The sequence below is a fragment of the Myotis yumanensis genome, unplaced genomic scaffold, assembly GCF_028538775.1.
Source record: "Myotis yumanensis isolate MYYU_CA2020_CCGP unplaced genomic scaffold, mMyoYum1.0.hap1 SCAF_11, whole genome shotgun sequence".
Taxonomy (NCBI): domain Eukaryota; kingdom Metazoa; phylum Chordata; class Mammalia; order Chiroptera; family Vespertilionidae; genus Myotis; species Myotis yumanensis.
Genome location: NW_027223762.1, coordinates 11,503,062 through 11,516,649, shown reverse-complemented (window position 1 = coordinate 11,516,649; position 13,588 = coordinate 11,503,062). Strand labels below are relative to the sequence as shown.

The 13,588-nt window shown below is 53.3% G+C and overlaps 1 protein-coding gene and 1 non-coding gene across 2 annotated transcripts; both read right to left on the bottom strand.

Annotated features, from left to right (window-relative positions):
* Positions 1–12: 12 nt before the first annotated feature.
* On the bottom strand, positions 13–101 carry TRNAY-GUA (transfer RNA tyrosine (anticodon GUA)). Its single transcript is given in 2 exon segments — positions 13–48; positions 65–101. It is a non-coding gene; the product is annotated as a tRNA-Tyr (tRNA).
* Positions 102–2,990: 2,889 nt separating this feature from the next.
* On the bottom strand, positions 2,991–13,179 carry TMEM214 (transmembrane protein 214). Its single transcript, XM_070428859.1, has 17 exons — positions 12,997–13,179; positions 11,873–12,072; positions 11,129–11,279; positions 10,715–10,849; positions 10,395–10,477; positions 9,844–9,949; positions 9,657–9,738; positions 9,292–9,393; positions 8,773–8,914; positions 8,248–8,339; positions 7,919–7,967; positions 7,618–7,731; positions 7,270–7,387; positions 6,758–6,854; positions 6,418–6,586; positions 6,142–6,281; positions 2,991–5,927 (listed from the first exon to the last, which is right to left on the bottom strand). Exons 1-17 carry the CDS (start codon positions 13,145–13,147, stop codon positions 5,801–5,803), a joined length of 2,058 nt encoding a protein of 685 aa, XP_070284960.1. The 5' UTR covers positions 13,148–13,179; the 3' UTR covers positions 2,991–5,800.
* Between the last annotated feature and the right edge of the window lie 409 nt (positions 13,180–13,588).

The following is a 13,588-nucleotide window of genomic DNA, read 5'->3' as shown; positions in this document are numbered from 1 at the left end:
GATTGTACGAAGTCCTTCGAGCCGGAATCGAACCAGCGACCTAAGGATTGCCACAGCTCACCCACTACAGTCCTCCGCTCTACCAACTGAGCTATCGAAGGCCCCGCTGGTGGAGGCGTCCGCAGATTGCCCTCTAATGCTTACGAGGCCTCACTACCCGGGATCGCGGAGCTTTCCAGAGCCTGGACTCCACTTTCTGTAGAAGCTCACAGGGGCCGAGCCCCTCCAGGCCACGCGCAACAGAGAAAGGCAGAGACGAGTGAGAGCAAAGGACCCACTTCCCAACCCCGGACGGAGGAAACGCGGGCAATACATTTCCTTTCCGTTTTCCTGCTTCCCACAAAACAATGCACCCCCTCCCGCCGCCGCTCCCGGTGGCTTCCGTAGGACTGCGGACTCCTGGAGACCCCGCTCGCGACCCTGACCTTCTGGGCAGCGGGGCCCAGCGGGGCCGGCACCCTCGCACGCTCTGCAATTGCCACGCGCCAGCCCCGCTCGCCCAGCCGACGGCTTGCTTTTGCTCTTTCTGCTCCCCACTCCCCTTCGCTTTATCCGGGAAGCCAATAAAACCCTACTGCTCTCCTGGTGGGAAGGACATTCATTCAGTCCATTAACCAACGTTTTGTCGGCTGTTCGTCCCGACGAGGGCAAGAAAGATACAAACCGCAGAGCTGCTCGAGGTTTGCAGGGCGGCGCGGGATCCAGCTGCCCCGAAACCCCGCGAGGTGGGACCGGCGGGCGGGGCCCTGGGCACGGCCACGTCCACCGGCCCCGCCCCTACCCCCGGCTCACACCTTCACTCTTTCCCGGGCTGCAAAGCCAGCCCACAATCCTTTGCCCATCAGGGGGTCCGGGGGTTTAAAAACAAGGAAACCTGAAAACTAAAACCTAACTCCTGTGTGAGTCCTTGCTTGGTCGTCAGATGGGGTGGGTGTGCGGGAAGACCTGACCTCCATTTCCAGCTCTGTGGCCAGCTGCCTGTGCAACCTGGTGACCATTTCAAGCCCCGCACCGCTCCGACATTTTTTGGGTTCTCGGGAGCTATGCTTTTAAACCCGAGGTCCGATGCCGTTGAGCACAACTCCGCTTTGCTCCCACCCACAAAGCAGGATGGTAACATCTTGATTTTAACTTGTCTCTGTTGCTGCAAATGGTACCATTGTGTCTCCGAGCGTTAGCTTGGGGTGTTTAGCACTCTCTTTGGGGGCGGGGAGGGAAGACTGGGAAGGAGAACGCATTTATGTTATTTCTTTGGGAGAGGCGAAAGTCACATAACACAATAAATAACTTTAAAGTATGAACACTTCAGCGGCATTTAGTGCATTCACAATGTTGTGCAAATTACCGCCTCTCTCTAGTTTCAAAACTTTTTGTTTAATCACCAGGCTTGGAAGAACACCTCCTACCCTTTTAAGCGATTACTCCCAACCACCATCCCCTGGCAACCACGAATCTGCTTTCTGACTGTATGGACTTGCCCATTCTGGAGATTTCATGGGGGGAAAAATCACAGAACATGGGACTTTTTGTGTCTCATTTCTTTCACTTATAATGTTTTTGAGACTCATCCAGGTTGTAGCCGGTGTTAGTACTTGCTCCCTTTTTATGGTGAACACTATTCCCTTGTATGGATATACCACTTTGTTTATCCATTCATCTGTTGTGTTTTTGTTTTCCATTCCTGTTTTGATGGACTATTTCCACCTTTTGGCTTTTATGAATAATGGTTTTATAAACATTCATGAAGAAATTTGTGTGAATATATGCTTTCATTTCTCTTGGTTATGTACCCAAGAGTGGAATTCTGGGTTTTATGGTAACTATATGTTTAACTCTTTGAAGAATTGTCAGACTGTTCCCATAGTGTCTGAACTACTTTACATTCCCACCAGCAATGTAGGAGGGTTTCAATTTCTCCACATCCTTGTCAGCACTTGTTTTCTGTGTTTTTTATTATAGGCAATATTTCAATAAATTAAGCTCAATTAATTATAAACATTATAGATTCTTTGGAATAATTTGAGAAGTCCTTTGGTTTTACCACAATTTATTTAAATATTCATCTTATTGCCAGACACAGTTTATATCCAAATTTTTATTAATACTGCTACAATAAATGTTCTGAAATATAAATCTTTGTCCATGTTTCGGCTTACTTTTTTATTCTCAAGAATGTATATACTTGTTAATATTTTATTATTTTTACAGTTTGGAGCCTCACATGATTTTGATAAATAATTCTTTCAGAATTATGCAAAAAGCCAGAATATATTTTTAGGAGTGTAATTACTTGGTAAAACAGTATGAAAGTTTTAAACCTTCTGATAAATAGTATCAAATTACTTCCCAGAAACATTATACTACTTTCTACCATAGCATTTACTGAGTATATTATCGTAAAAAAAAAAATTCATCAATGTTATATACAAAAGTAAAGTGATATCTTATTTTAAATCTGCACTTTTTAACCAATGAAATGACTTTTTTCAAGTCTATGGTTCATTTGCATTTATTTTATGAATTGTCTTTTGTCCATATTTTTATTGTGTTTAGCGCTTTCTTGATTTGTGTTCTTTCCATTAGGATGTGTGTATGATATGCTCAATAAGGAAATGGAGGCCTTGATCAACACAGCAACTCGACCTGACAGACAAGGACATTCCCCCCAACAGCATCAGAACACATTCTTCTCAAGCACACAGGAACATTCTCCAGGATAGCTCACCTTAGGCAAGTCTCAACAAATTTAAAAAGATTGAAATAATACAAAGTATGATGAATGTAAACTACAAACTGGATGACAGTGATGTGTCGGAGGTTCACTGGCGTTGACAGTGGGAGAGGCTGTGCAAGTGTACGGGCAAGGGCTATGTCTTTTTTGGCTCAACTTTAATGTGAATGTAAAACTGCTCTAAAAATAAAGTCCATTAAAAATTTGATAACTGGTATGCTAACACAGTAAAAAAATTACACCAAGGCATATCCAAAAATGTGTCTGAATTCAGTTATTTTATTCATAGGCAGAATATCCAATATTCAATAAATATTCACTCATACCCTGAACAATGGAAGCTCCCGTCCCCTCAAATTTCTTCTACCTCAAGTGTGGGGCAATGAAAAATACCCAGTAAAATGGAATATCACATGGGGAAAAGCAAAGTCCTTTATCCCCTCAAGCGCTTTTGGGAGAACCATGAAGAAAAATTTAAAAAAAGTTAGATCACTTGAAGTGTTCACTTAAATTCAAACTCATTTAGGAGATAAGGCAGCATTAAAATGCTGAGGTCATCCAACCACTGAAATTTCAGTGTAACTGACAACTGGGTCATTCTGGACTAGGGCAGGCAAGGCACGTCCTCTCTGTGGGCAACACTTCCCCTCAAGGGTGGGGGCATTTGAGAACAGGCCAGCAGGTGTGAGACCAGCGTTATCTGCCTGGCAAGATCATCTATCCACAGTAAGTCGGGCTGGTCCATCAAGTTGGCCTGCTCTAAAGCTGTAGACTGGGTACAAATCACCAGAGGAATGTGGAAACAGTTTAAGCTTAGAAAAACGTGTTTCAAATGAGTCTTTTGATCTAATTTGCAGTTCAACACCATTTGTTAATAACTGAAGTCAGTAAGAGATAACCATATTTAAACTGCCCTTCAGCTTTATGGCACGTTATCTATAGAACTCCAGCTGTGTGTGAAAAGTAGTTACCATGTCCAGATGTGACCCTCTGAGGTGTCAGACTCTGTTCTAATAACACCAACAGTCCCTGCCCACCTGTCAGCACCAGTGTGCTCGCTCCACTAGTCCACACTGGTTCAACTCACTGGCTGTTTGGATTAGTTTGTTGACAGTTCTGCAAAAATGAAACATCTGGATATCTGGTTTAGCATTACTGGCCAGCAGGTGAAACGCTGGCCTACTCCCTTGACACAGGAAAAATTTTTGGCAATTCCAATATTGGGTCAACCAACACATCTATCAAAGCCAATTCAGGTGTTAGTGTCCTGTGGACACCTCAGCTAACCTAAGCTGAGGGGAAATGTTGCACCCCAAGATTGTGTCAGAAATGAAAGGAACCCAGTATAGTGCACACATTAGAAGCCAGTGAAGCACTTGTAAGTAGCATCCTTGCAGTTGCTGGATTGCAAGAACTCGGCCCAGCAGTCTTGGCTGGACTCAAGGACATTGCAGGATAGTGTCATCACTTTGTCCTTTGCTGTTGCCAGTGGAGGATCATACCAGCCCCTTCTACTTGCCATGAATACAGGCCAGTTCCAAAGCTTCACTATTCCTAAGAATTGAACCCATTTGTTTCTGATTGGTGAGGAAGAATTGAGGAAATAGGACACGTTATGGGACCCTTAGGCAGTCCAGTCCAGCAGTCCTAGACCACTGCTCTTTGCCAGGCAGGGTTTCCTATTTCTGTGAAAAAATGGTCATGGCTGTCTGCCACTAGGAGAGCTGGGTTCTGCCCAACGTGGGCTATTTAACTCCCAAGAGGTAACATTCTAACAAGGGAACAAAAATGTGAGTGGGCAGTGCACCTCTGGTGCTGCTGGTTTAGAAACATCCAAGAAACTCGAGGTGAGAACTAAAACCCGGTGAGAACTAAAACCCGCGCAGTTATGACAGTCTCAAGTCAAAAATTAAAAGAGACTCTGGTGATAAACCCTTGATCCTGCCTCTTAGAGTTCTAAATCTTTCACTCGCTGCCTTAGAAAACAAACCGATTAATAAGGTCCTGGCAAGGAAGACACCTGATTGCTGGCCAAGAATTCCCCCAGGAGACTCTTCCCTGCATTTCCACGCATAAATCACACCAGCCGTCAAGGCAAATCACAAGTGGGACATGAATCACAGTGACAGTGAGACAAGGGGCGCAGGAAGAGGTCCAGAACCCTCCACAGGCCCAAGTTTGGGATGGGTGTGGGCTTCCTTAACCAGAAGTGCAATTACTGCAGGAGCTGCGCCCCTTCGGTGGGCAGGGGGCCCAGGGGAATGTGCAGGCGCCTGTATTTATCCTGTCCACAGCTATGGGAATTCCTATAAGAGGAGGCAGAGAGGAAAGCTAGAAATCAAAGCTGTGTCCTTTATTCCACCTGTAGGCATATCCAGGAGCCATATACTGAAGCCTGTCTCAACGGGCTGCTGGAAGGTTCCCCGTGCCGAGGCACACAACTAACTGGACTCTGCTCCCCCGACAGATGGAGGGCAGGCGACAGCGAGAAGCTGGACTTGGAGGCGGAGGCCCTCCACATCCCCAGCACTGAAGGGGAGTGGTGAGGAGAAAGGATCGCGATGGAGGGGGCAGAGAGGGGCCTGGAACGACCTACACTGGGCATTTTGCGGTGCAGGCTGTGGGTAGAAGTGAAGCTGCTCTTCCCCACTGTGGTGCCATAGTCTTCTGGGAGTCCCTTTCCTTTTCCTGCTGTGGTTGAAGTGTGGGAGCAGAAATCATTCATCAAAGAATGCAGAAGCCACTCACTGGAGACCCACCTTTGGGGATGAGGTGTTTGGGGCTTCGGGAGTGAGATGGAAGGCAGGAGATGAGAGAGGAGGCTAGAGAGGCTACCAGCCCAGGGCAGATGCTGGGAGCTATGTGCGATAGGGCCAGAGAAGTGTTCAGTGGAATCGTGGAGGAGGCTGAGATACCCCTGGGCTCAGTCATCACCAAAAACTGGGCAAGAGACAACTGGCCTAGAGTACAGAACTCAGGCACCAAGTAAAAAAGACCCCATGCAGAACTGCCTCCAGCAGTCTCAGGTGGCCCGTCTCAGACAGAGACTAGTGGCCAAGGAGGCAGGGCCTATTGCTGGGATATCATGGCGAGCACCCAGTCCAAGAAAGCCACTGTGGTATCCTGTAGGCAGAGCCAGGTCCAGTGGGCAGCCTCACTGAGCTGTGTCTTCACGCAGTCCCAGGTCACCGGACCTCTGGGAGGAAAGCAGAACATCCGTGGGGCTTGGGAAGTAGTGGTGTGCAATTGTGTCAAGCCACGATGCTGCAACTCAGACCCACAACCACCTACCAGTGGCCAAGGGATGAGCAAGGGGCAGGGCAGAGAGCCTGAACAGAGAAGCCTTGTCCCTGGAAAAAGGGCGTGGGGGTCACTGGGGCTCCTGCTGGGGTCCTGGCTGAGGGTCTCACCTGCACACCTGGTGGCAGTGCTGCTGGGCCTGGGCCAGGGCCTCAAGCAGCAGGTGCCACACTGGCAACAGCACACTGTGGTACAGCAGCAGGAGCAGCTCCCTCAGAGAATGGAGCAGCTGGATCAGGACATCAGGGAGCTGGATTTGGAGCACGGAGAATGCATGGGGTTAGGGTGCTCCCGGAATGCATCCTGGCCCCGAGGACCCAGTCCATGCGGGGCTGCACCTTCCCAAGAACTCAGCTGCTGGGGAGACCAGCCCGTCTCTGGCTTACCCTCTGGGAGAGGCTAGCGAGGCTGTCACCGAAACAGACAAGGTGGGAGGCACCGTGGGCAGAAAGGAAGCTGACTGTGGCATTGACGTGGGTCCAGGCGAGCTGCACGCTGGGCCTCACCACAGTCAGCAGGTGAGAGCCCCAGGCCGGCAGCGTGTCCTCTAGCCAGCTGCAATGACAGGAGAGAGGAGGGCTGAGTTTCCTCAGGCAGCTCGGCTCCCCAGAACTGGGGAGGGAGGCCTTGGGAAAAGAAAACCACACTTGCTTCCCACTGACTGTCAATGCCATCACCACCCTGAACACCCATCCAAATCTCCCCCTCTCCCTGCGAGGTGCTCACCTGTAGCCTTGCAGGCTGTAGGAGTAGATCTTGGCACATGCTTTTTGGCCAGCAGGCAAGAAACCAGATGATTGAAGCAACCGGCCAGAAAAGGAGTCTGAGTAAAGGGGGTCTCTGTGAGCTGGGAGGTGGGGGGGCAGGGAGTGGGCAGACACTACAGGCTCCCGAGCAGGCCCAGTGAGGGATGGGGTCGACCTTCGTGTGTTCACAGGGCTTCCACTGACCAGCTGTGATCTTACAGTAACTGATAAATCTTTCTGAGCCTCAATTTACTCAAAAATCCAAAAGGAGATAACACCTACTTAAAGGAGACCATGAACACGCAAGCCCTTCTACTCTGCAAAGCACTGGCCCAATCTGAAGTGGTAATGTCACAGTTGTGGACACAACCATCTGTCTGAAAGTGTTTGTTTTGCAGCATCAAGGCAGAGCTGTGTGCTGGGACAGGGGTGCTACAGCTAGCTCTATGCCCCACCCCATGCTACCTGCTTTGCCCGCCAATCCCTGCTTACCCTGGAAGGAGCTGTGTGACCGGAAGTCGTGGCACAGGACACCTATGGCAAAGATCAGCACCAACAGGAGTAGCCGTGTCCAGGGCAGCCGGAACCCCCGAGCCTGCTGCAGCAGCCCCTAGGAGGAAAGGGGGTAGGAGCTGTGGTCAGAAGGGAGATGGGGCTGGTCTTGCCTCCTAAGGCAGACCTCAAGCCAGACCTTCCAGGGAGAGGGCCAAGCCCTCCCCATACCCGAGGCAGTGGGGGCTCCAGGGACAGGTGGGGCAGGAATGTGGTACAGGCCCAACCAGGGTGTGCCGAGACAGATGCAGAACAGTGTGTGGGTTGGGGAGGACCGGGTGCTGACACCTTGCAGGCTTTGTCACAGGTGACGACATCCTGGTTATTGCAGCTGCCTTTCCTTAGCAGCTCCTGGTTGGTAAGCTTGAAGGATTCAATGGTTTCTTGCAAAGACTTCTGTGCCTATAGGATAAGAAACATCTGGGTTGAGAGCATAAGCTTTGGCCCGTGAGGGAACCCTCCACCATGCTTCATTTTCCAGGCCAAATGTACTAGCAGAACACCTTCTCAGGGAAGGGGGACAGTGGCTGGGGGTACGAACCCAGAACCCAGACGAGGCTCAGCCTGCCATGTCCTTCCAGCTCCTCACCTTCTTGGGAATCCGCTCCCAGGACCTGAGCAAATGCTCCAGCAGCAGGCTGTGGGGAAAACACAACCCCTTCCAATCAGGGGGCCCACTTGGCCCTTCCCATCCTCCATTAGGCCCCTGCTGCCTCTGGCTGAAGACTGCACCCCCACCAGCACAGGAACTGCTTCCCAAGAGCCACATGCAATGTTCCCACTCAACTTGGAGGCATGAGCCCCAAAAACAGTAACAAATGTTCCCCTTCTGCTTCTAGGACAGGGACAGGCTGGGAGGCACGAACTAAGGCTCTCCTGTGTGGGTGAGAGGTAGGTGACACCGCCCCCCCCACCTGCCTGGATTGTGACAGGTGCTTGGGGTATAGCTGCCTCCAGACACTGGCACTGAGGGGGTCCACCGTCAGGCATTCGGTCAGGCTGCTCAGGAGCTGCACAGGAGACAGGAGAGAGGGAGAGAGACCGCTGGGCCATGGGGCTGGTCGGGGGGAGAGAGCTGAGAAGTAATCCCCTTCTCTAAGTGAGACCATGCAGGCAACACATCCACCCTAAAGGGTGGACAAATCGTGCCAGACCCCAGAAATCTCAGAGGCTGTAAAGGGGGAGGCTGGGGTCCTGAGCTAGACCTTGACCTCAAAGCTCACACATCTGCGAGGGGGAAGACTTCAGAGACCAGCCAGACCTGAACGTGCTGCCCTTCCAGCTCTGTTCTGAGGGTAGAACATGACCGAGTGGGGCAGGAGGCTGTCAGGAGTGAGCTAAGGGACATTCAGGAAACGGGTCTGTGAAGGGCCTTGGTCTGCAGACAGGGACCCTGCAGCTGACCCCGGGGAGAGAAAAAGCAGCCTCCCACCATCTTCTCACCTCTTTCCTCATCTTAGGAGGGCAGTCAGGGGTGGCTCTGGACAGGAAGGAGGGGAAGTAGGTATGCAGGGTGGCTTCCGGCTTGGCCCCAAATGCCAGCACCTTCAATCGGGGGTAGAGCTGACACAGCTGCTCCTGCAGGCTGGGGTGGGGGTGGGGAGGAGAGCCAGGCACAAGGCTCTAAAGGGAGCTGTGCATTGTGTCCCTTTTGCCTGCCCCAGAGTCCACACCCTACCCGAGGATGGGAGTCTCAGAACCTTGTAATGGCTCTGAATCTTTTTTAGATTTAGAGACTCCTTGGAAAATCTGCTGCAAGTCACAGATCCTCTCCCCAGGAAAATGCCCACATGCCAATCACACTCAAGGGTCCATAAAATTTCAGGGTGTTTACTGATCCCTTGAACTTGCAGGTTGAGAATCTTAGATTTAGGGTGGCTGAAGAAGGGACAGGAATATATTGCCTGCTTCTGGCCCCCTGCTGGGATCCTTCACAGCAGTTATGTCCCAGGGTGGCCCTACCTGGGTGTCAGGGAGTTGTTGGGCATATAGGCAAAGTCCAGAAGTGGGAAGAGGTCCTTGGGGCCAATCATGCCAAAGCCCTTGGTGAGGTTGGGGTGCATCCTGTGGGGGGAAGAAAGGCTTGTTGGGGACCACCACCTAGTCTGTGATCCCAGCTAAGACCAAGAACTAGGAAAAAGGGCATAGACTCTACCCCACACCTCACCCCTTAATGGTTCCCTCCCCTTCTTTCTTCACCATCACGTTCTGAGCTGGGAGGAGCTGGTCCTGGTCTCTATGGAGACCAGGATCCCAGCATCTCATTTTACTAAAATAGCCACTTGGAGACTCCTGGGCCCTCCCCCTCCCATCTCCCCTTTACTCACAGGAGCAGCCTGTCCAGGTATGCGATGGCGAAGGGGGACAAGGATTTAATGCCCAGCACAGGCAGCATGATCCCCAGCCACACTGTGGAGACAAAGGTCAGGGAGGAGGCCTCAGGCTCAGACCCACTGGACATTACAGAGAAGTTCCTGGCTCCAAGCCCACCCCCCTTCCCCACTGCCTTGTTACCTTTCAGTCCCTCGGTGAGGTTGGCAAAACCTGCTTGGCCCAGGGCCCACATGATGGTCAGACACTTTGCTGGTCGATTCTGGTGGGACCTCAGCAGTTCCAAGAACTGAGGAGCCAAGTAAGAGAGGCAGGCTGGGGTGGGGCAACGCATCCGAAGCACCCCCAAAACGAGGCAGGAAGAGCTGCCAACTGGGCCAGTGGGGCACCGTGGTAGTGTGGTGCAGTGACTCAGAGCGTGGGCTCTGGCACCGGACTGTGGCCTTCACCCATACTTGCCACTTACTGGTTGACTGACTCTAGGAAAGTTACTGACCCGCTCTGTGGCTCAATTTCTCATCTATAAAAGGAGAATAACAGCAGTACTTGCCTCGTGTGTATGTGTGTGTGTGTGTATATATATATCAGACACACAGTAAGTGCTAATAGTGTCAGCTATCATGACTGGTCTTACAGGGTCTTCTGCTAGCCCTTGACTGGATCCAACAGGGTAGATTCTGCCCGACCGCCCCAGTCCTAGCCTCCTGGTGTTCCTACCACTGTCCTGAGCTCACCTTGCCCAGGTTCGTGGTGGCGATCTTGGGCTTGTCTTGCAGAATGGCCTGGATACAGATACGGTAGCCATGGAGCGACTCCCCTGGAGAGACACATGCTCTTAGACCCACACATAGGAACAGACATCCAACACCTGAAATCTCCCTACTGGCAGCTGTAAGCCCAGAGCTCAGGCCAACAAGTCCTAACTTCCTCCTCCCTTTCCCCAAGTGTCAGGATTAGCATGTTTCTCTACTGGAAACAACCCAGCCATTTTTGAAGCAAGAAAAAAGGAAACAGGCCCCCAAGATGGGGCTGGCTCCCCCTCACGGCCCCTCACCTGGTGTCTTGTCCAGCTCTTGCAGCATGGTGAACAGACAGTGGTCAAAAAAGAGCTCCAGGGACCCCGCCGCCTTTGCCAGCAGCCCTCGGATGATCCCACGCAGCTCGCGGCTCACCAGGCTATAGGGGTAATCTGGGCAATAGGCCTCCACGTGAGCGCTGGGACCAGAAGCCTCTGCCAGCTGTGCTCCGAGGCCGGTGAGTGGAGCCGAGGTCCACACGGAGGCTGGCACCCTCCCTACCCCAATAAGGCCCAGACACGTTCACGCCACGATGGTTTGAGAACAGCTCCGCCCATGGAAATCAGGGCGGTGGGGAGCACTGGGGTCTGTTACTAAGCAATGGGCTTACGCACAGCCATTTCAGAATTTTCTCGAACTTGTCTGAGCTTGAGGGAGCCGAGAGAACTAACCGTGAGTGTGCTGGCTTAGCGTGGGCTCACTGAGAGGGGCTTGGAGCTTGTAGTTGAGATAGCTGGCCAGGTCCTTCAGCCACACGGACGGGTTCCCAGAGAACACACTCTGGCTCTTGTCCAGTTCCTTCTGCAGAGCTGCCACGTCCAGCTGCCAGGGACACAGGCCCCACACGGTCAGTTGCGGGAGGAGGAACAAAGGGTTTCTGCTTTTCAACATAAGGATGTGGAGTGCCACAATTCTGCTGCATCCAGATCTTTAGAGAGTTTAGGAAAACTGGAACCGCTGACCCCCAGGACCAGTACTCGCAGGCCCTTCACATGTTCAAGGGGAAAAAACAAAAGGCAAGAAGCTCCCAGGGGCGAGGAAACAAAAGCAGTTTCTCTAACCTTCCCTCGAGTCTCTGGGCGTCCAGGCTCCCTTCTCACTAATCCATGTTTCCCTCCGAGCTTCTCATGTCCTTCTTATCCTGAGAGCAGTAATTCTATCTACAACCTAAGTCCCCTTTGCTATGCACCCTAACACATTGGCAGGTTCTGGGAATGATGTGGGCATCTTTGGGGGAGGCATTCTTCCGCCTACCACACCTACTTTAATTGATGGGGTTTCCGTCCTTCCCCGAATGCCTCCTCTCGGCCAACAGCGTCCCATCAGCTATCAGCTGCCCGTCCTCCTCCCCCCTTTTCGTCTCCTCCACACTCAGGTCCTCCTTCTCCCCCCACCCAAAGGCGAGGCGCACTCACAGCTCTCAGTGCCTCCTCCAGGCTGCGGAAGCGGCCCTGCTTCTGGTTCTGGTTGGTGAGGGTCGCCACCTTCTTAGTCTGCTTTTTGTTGGCGGGTTTCTTAGGCTCCACAGCGGGGGGTGGGACCTGTTCCTTATTCTGCTTCTTCATGATTTTCTCAAAGCCCCGCTCATAAAGGGTGCTGGTCGTCTGGATGGGAGCTGAGGTGGTGACGGGCAGAGAAAGAGGGGCCACCCTCGGGTCAGAAGGACCCCACGGGAACAGGGGTCCCTTCTCCCACCTGGCACCTGATTCACCTCCAGGGAGGAGCTGCCGCAAAGCCCCTCCCTGCTGTCCTGCTGAGGGAGCAGGCCAGGGAGCCTTCCCGCTGCGCCTTGCAGCCGCCACAGCGGGCTCCTAAGCCTTCCCGCAGAGACGAGGCGTCTGCTACTAAGTCGGAGGATGCGGGAGCTAGTGGAGGGCTGGGGGGCAGAGGGCTGGCTCCTTTGGTGAGAGATTAGGAGTCTGGGAGGTCAGGATTTGCACATCTTGGTTCTACCCCAGCTCCTCCGGGTTCAGATGTGACAACTCCCTAATCAACAAGTGGCAAGCGTTCTCCACGCCTCTGGGAGGCTTTGGGGGAACGGGCGCCACGGAGAGTAAGGCTTGGCGGGTGTCTAGCGTGCGGTGGGCATGGCTCCGCGGCGGGGCCCCCTGTGCACCCTCCCCTCACCCGCCTGCTGGTCCCTGAGGAGGGGGCACCTTATATCATGAGCAAGCATGCCTCCTCCCAGCTCTCGGACACCAGCCCGGAGAGGCCAGGCTGGGGCCAGCAACAGCTGCTCGGGTGTGTGCGGGGCGCCCGGCGTGCAGACCCGAATCCCTGTCCCTCTGACAGGTGACTCTGGGCATCTAACTCCACTGGGCCTCAGTGTGCGCATCTGCGAGGCCAGGGCAGCAACCTCCCTCACGCCGGCTGCCATGTGATGTGTGAGGCTCAAGAGGCAAGGGTCGCGCTCGCGGAACCCGAGGCGCCGATCGGCAGGACGGCTCGCGTCTGGAGGAGCCCGGGGAGGTCAGCTGCTCGGTAGCCCCGGGAGGGGCGAGCTCTGGTCCGGGCGGCGGCGGGCCGGGTGGGTACTCACGGGTCAGGTCGTATTTCCACACGCCGTTCGCCTCCCCGAGGGTCCGGCGGTCCGCTCCGCCGCCTCGCCCGCCGCCGCCGCCGCCGACCCCCGGCCGCCGGCCCTTCTTCACCACCTCCCAGCGCCCCGCACCCGCCGTGATCGCCGCCATGGCTCCCACCCTCCCGCCGCGGTCGGCCACCTCCCCGGGCTTTCCGGCTGAAGTGCACGCGCCGCGCTCTGCCACGTCTCTTTGCAGAGCCTCGCGGCGCGTGACGCCGCCCCAAGGCGGCCTGGGACTTGTAGTCTTTCGGTTTGGCCAGGTTATCGCTAGCGAGAGGTGGGGGTGTGGGTGGGGGCGGGCGTCTGGGCTCCTTCGCCGCAACCAACTGCCAAAGGTGTTGAGACGGAGGCTATTGCGCTTAGCGAACTGTCATGGAGCACCTATTGTGTGAGGGTCGCTGCATCAGGTGACTTGCTAATTTAGCTGATGCGGTTTTTCTTTCTCGTAGTGCTAGAAGGATGGCATGGAAACAGTTCTCTTCCCCTCCAGGAGAGTTTGTAGATTAAACGCTTCCTTCGCTCTAGGAAAGTGTTCGTGTTCTGTTGCTGG

Coding starts and splice junctions, on each gene's coding strand:
- TMEM214 (XM_070428859.1), bottom strand. CDS start 13,147: ATGGCGGCGATCACGGCGGGTGCGGGGCGCTGGGAGGTGGTGAAGAAG. Junction 6,855..7,269: donor GTCACACAGCTCCTTCCAGG/GTAAGCAGGGAT, acceptor CCCTTTACTCAG/ACTCCTTTTCTGGCCGGTTG. Junction 5,928..6,141: donor CACTGCCACCAGGTGTGCAG/GTGAGACCCTCA, acceptor CTTTCCTCCCAG/AGGTCCGGTGACCTGGGACT.